General features: G+C 32.3%; 1 protein-coding gene across 1 annotated transcript in view; it reads right to left on the bottom strand.

The window, feature by feature from the left end:
- LOC106462267 (zinc finger protein aebp2-like) overlaps window positions 1-4812 on the bottom strand; it is a 21074-nt gene that overhangs the window by 12504 nt on the left and 3758 nt on the right. Inside the window, exon 2 of the mRNA XM_022389465.1 lies at window positions 2087-2315. Coding sequence (XP_022245173.1) covers window positions 2087-2315 — 229 coding nt within the window. The remainder of the gene's footprint in view (window positions 1-2086; window positions 2316-4812) is intronic.

The following is a 4812-nucleotide window of genomic DNA, read 5'->3' as shown; positions in this document are numbered from 1 at the left end:
AGAGTATTATAGTAGAGTATTATAGTTGAGTATTATAGTAGAGTATTATAGTAGAGTATTATAGTACAGTATTATAGTACAGTATCATAGTAGAGTATTATAGTACAGTATTATAGTAGAGTATTATAGTACAGTATTATAAGATATATAAAGTGAAGTATTTATATAGAACTTGATATCTTCGTATTAGTATCTTAAACAGTTTGTTATATTTCGTGCAAAACTACAAGAGGCATATTTGCGCTAGCTGTCCCTACTTGTGAAGTTATAGACAAGAAGATAAGTAGTTGGTCAACACCACCCACCCTCTTTGGCTATTCTCGTCTGATCAAATAGTGGCATTTGTCCGTTACTCTTATGATGCACCTATAGCTCCGAAGAAACTGGATACGAACCACAGTTCCTCAGATCCACAGTCCAGCATGCTAACTACCGAGCCGCATTAGGCCCATCCTAAATATAACGATATCTTTGTCTTGAGTTCGGACACATTATTTTCCCTATTGAAATACCTACGTTTACGTTTTCAACGTGTAATATATTTTAAACAAAGAACTTTATTGAAATATTCTACCTTCCATCTGCATTTTGTTAGAAATCGTTTACATTTTGTTTATTTATCATAAAGCTGACAATGGACTATTTGTAATGTGCCTATCGCAAATACCGAACCCTGTATTTTAGTATTATAAACCCTCAAGATTAGCACTGAACCCTCAAAGAGGATATTTAAATTCGAATAACATTTAAACATAACATTATTCCAATATGACACAGGCCGAGATTTCAGGTTTTGTACAACAATAACTTCTCGTATGGGTATTTAATTTATATTATACTTTTTATATATAAATTGTGTTATTTTAAAGATGTACAATTCGGGATAAGTTCTTGTTTTATGTGATGTGTTATTATGTCACTGATATAAAATGATCTGCTGAAAAGAATTCAAGTTTACTAACTTGAGATCAAAGTATTTGTTTTTTGTTTCATTTCCTTCATTTGTTTCAATAACACTAAAATATTTCTATACCTTTGATTTAGTCTAAATATGGCGTCGCTTGCTAGTACGTCTCTAAGCGTGGCCTCTCCTGTGAACTAGTATGTTTCTAAGTGTGGCATCTCTTGCCAACTCGTTTAATTCTAAGTGTGGCGTCTCTTGCCAACTAGTTTAATTCTTCTCAAGTAATATGTCTCTAAGCGTGATGTGTATTGTAAACTAGTATGTCTAGAAATGTGGCGTCTCTTGTCAACTAGTGTTTCTACGAGTGCCAACATATGAGCGTTTATTTGTTCATTTATTCTTCAAACATATTCAGCCATGAATTTGGACACTATAAACTACAGGTTCGGTTTAGATGCATAAAACTTTTCTTGAAGCTGCAAACTCTTACTTTATGAGTATGGTGAATCATTATAATACTGTACTATAATACTGTACTATAATACTCTACTATATTACTTTACTATAATACTGTACTATAATACTCTACTATAATACTGTACTATAATACTGTACTATAATACTCTACTATAATACTCTACTATGATACTGTACTATAATACTGTATTATAATACTGTACTATAATACTGTACTATAAAACTCTACTATAATACTGTACTATAATACTCTACTATATTACTTTACTATAATACTCTACTATATTACTTTACTATAATACTCTACTATAATACTCTACTATAATACTGTACTATAATACTCACTTTTAGAGATATACTCAAATCCAGGTAAATAGGTAGAAACGCATCTATACAGACACAAGTAGATAGGCAGAAACATATCTATACAAACACAGATAAATAGGTAGAAACGCATCTATACAGACACAAGTAGATAGGCAGAAACATATCTATACAAACACAGGTAAATAGGTTGAAACGCATCTATACAGACACAAGTAGATAGACAGAAACATATATATACAAACACAGGTAAATAGGTAGAAACGCATCTATACAGACACAAGTAGATAGGCAGAAACATATCTATACAAACACAGGTAAATAGGTAGAAACGCATCTATATACAGACATAGTAGATGGATAGACAAGACCATATCTTACCGGATTGACGATTCTTAATACTGCGATACCTCGGTATTTTAATGACTCTTCTGACAGGCTTGTTAGACAAGTCATTTCTTAGGTGTATGTTGATGTGTTTCTCCATTACTTCCGTAGAGTCAAATCTCTTTTCACAGTCGGGAAAAATACATGCAAACGGTCTTTTACCAGCGTGGATCAGTACGTGACGATTTAGCCATTTCTGGGAGGAAGAGTGCCGATTGAACACCTGTATTGATAATAAGATAAAATCTTGTAATATTATGTGTTTTCAAAGAAATACAACACAATGATTACGGTAGGTAAATGGACAAACAGTGACTGTATGAAATAAAAAAAATACCCGAGAAAGGTTGAACTCTGTTCAATCAGCTTTTTATCGTAAAATAACAATTTAAAGTTTTATATATTTTATTTATTTGAACTATACCAACGCCCCCCAGTGTCATAGAGGTATGTTTGCGGACTTACAACGCTAGAATGCGGGTTTCGATACCCGTGGTTGGCAGAGCACAGATAGCATATTGTGTAGCTTTGTGCTTAATTACAAACAAACAAACAAACTATACAAGCACTGCATTAAAATGTTTTTCTTGTAAAATAATTTTGAACAATGTTGAAATTGTGGATATGTGTTTCATTAGGATAAACTAGGGATACCGATGTATGTGTAAATTTGGGTTTGACGACAGGTTACGTAACTTTAAAACGAAGATTAAATTACTTAAGAATTAAACTCATATAGCAACACTGACTTCAGTTTTAAAAAATCAAAATATTAAAATATTCACTCTTACTACATTGACTATAATTTCATGTGAATAGCGCATCTAACGTATTTATTTGACTGAATGTTGGAAACCTAAACCAACAAAACTATGTAGTCATTAAAAATTTAATTGCTTATAATTCTAAAATTTAAAAAAAATTTACGGAATTAATCTAATTCCATTCTATACAAATAACGGGAACAAACGAATGTTCTTGCCCCTGTAAACGTAGCTTTTTCTTAGTGCAAAACCGTTTGAGCAAAAAGAGAAAAACAACAACATATGGAACTTTCATACAATTCTGTTAGTTAATTTAAATGTAGTCTGACAGAAATCAGCTAAGTTTTGTATATTTTCTTTAGTTTAGTGAATGTCAACATCTTGATAACAAAATGTAATTTCCCCGAAAGGGAGCCAAAGGCCGCCTAGAGGGGTCACCTGTTTTAACCACTCGCACCACTATACAGTAGTGTTGTCTGTCTGTCAGTCAGTAGACACTAAAATGACGTCACATAAGGGACACTTAACGTTGCAATTTGTACTGTCGTGAGTCAGTAAAACGTGCGCATACCACGAATCACGAGAAGAATTACGCACTCTGTAGGCTACAATACAGCATGACACATGAACATCGAAAGCAGAAAAGAAAAATATATGTTATCCTTAATTTTGGTTTTATTTACTCTTGAAACAGAACATCCTGCGTGAGCAGGTCTAGTATTTACTTGTGATAAACAGTGTTCAGAGAAACGTGAGATATCTAAGATGGCATTCTGCATACCACACTTAGTATATGAGTTGAAAGTATCTACTTCTGTGGGAATTGCGAGTTTTTGACCTGCTATCGCCTGTGTATTTAAATATTTCGTATCTGATTATTAGAGCAACACTTATCTTGAGCACTAATCTGGCAAGTGCTGCTATTTTCTAGTTACGTGTGTATGTTTTTGATTCACGTATACAACGACAAGTTTAAACATATTTACTAAACTTATGAAGACATTCACTTGACATTTTACACTTGTAAAAGAGTATAAACTTACTATACCAAATATTTATACTGATTATTTGAGATGAATCAATGTATTATCAAAAGCGAAAAATTTAGTCTATATTTTACGTGTACGTGGGTAAGTTTTGTGAAACGTTTTATTTGTTAATCAATAAAGGCACTTGTTGAAGAAATACGTCACGTTACCAGAAAATGAACCATCTTCTGATATCGTTTTAAAACCGGATTATTAAAACATGTTTAGATAATAAAACTTCTGTTTATGGGAAAACAAACTAGTGTTTTAAACTGAGACAACAATGTTTTTGCTTTAAAGAGTTATAGGGATAAATATTTGATACACATTTTGTAGATGTACAGTGCAAGTTATATGGTTAAAAAATGTTTCAACTTATCAGATAGTATATTACTTGATTGTGAAAATAAAAACTCAAACAAAGTACTTTATTGGGCAAGTTATAAATATAAGAAGTGTTTGGATAGATATGTTTCTGTCTATCTACTTGTGTCTGTATAGATGCGTTTATGTCTACCATTGTGTGTGTAGATAATTCTTGTCTGTCTATCTGCCTGTGTCTGTAGAGATATGTTACTATCTATCTGCTGCCTGCGTTTGTAGAGATATGTTACTATCTATCTGCTGCCTGTGTCTGTATAAATGTGTTTTTATCTACCTATGTCTCTATAGATGTGTTTCTGCCTTTCTACTTATGACTGTATAGACGTGTTTCTATGTATTTATCTGTATCTGTATAGTTGTGTTTCTGTCTATCTACCCGTGTCTCTATACATGTCTATTTACCTGTGTTTGTATAGATATGTTTCTGCCTATCTACTTGTGTCTATATAGATGCGTTTCTATCTATTTACCTGTGTTTGTATAGATATGTTTCTGCCTATCTACTTGTGTCTATATAGATGCGTTTCTATCTATTTACCTGTGT

The sequence above is a fragment of the Limulus polyphemus genome, unplaced genomic scaffold, assembly GCF_000517525.1.
Source record: "Limulus polyphemus unplaced genomic scaffold, Limulus_polyphemus-2.1.2 Scaffold1129, whole genome shotgun sequence".
Taxonomy (NCBI): Eukaryota; Metazoa; Arthropoda; class Merostomata; order Xiphosura; family Limulidae; genus Limulus; species Limulus polyphemus.
The sequence above is the reverse complement of the archived record's forward strand: the minus strand, read 5'-3'. Positions and strand labels throughout refer to the sequence as shown.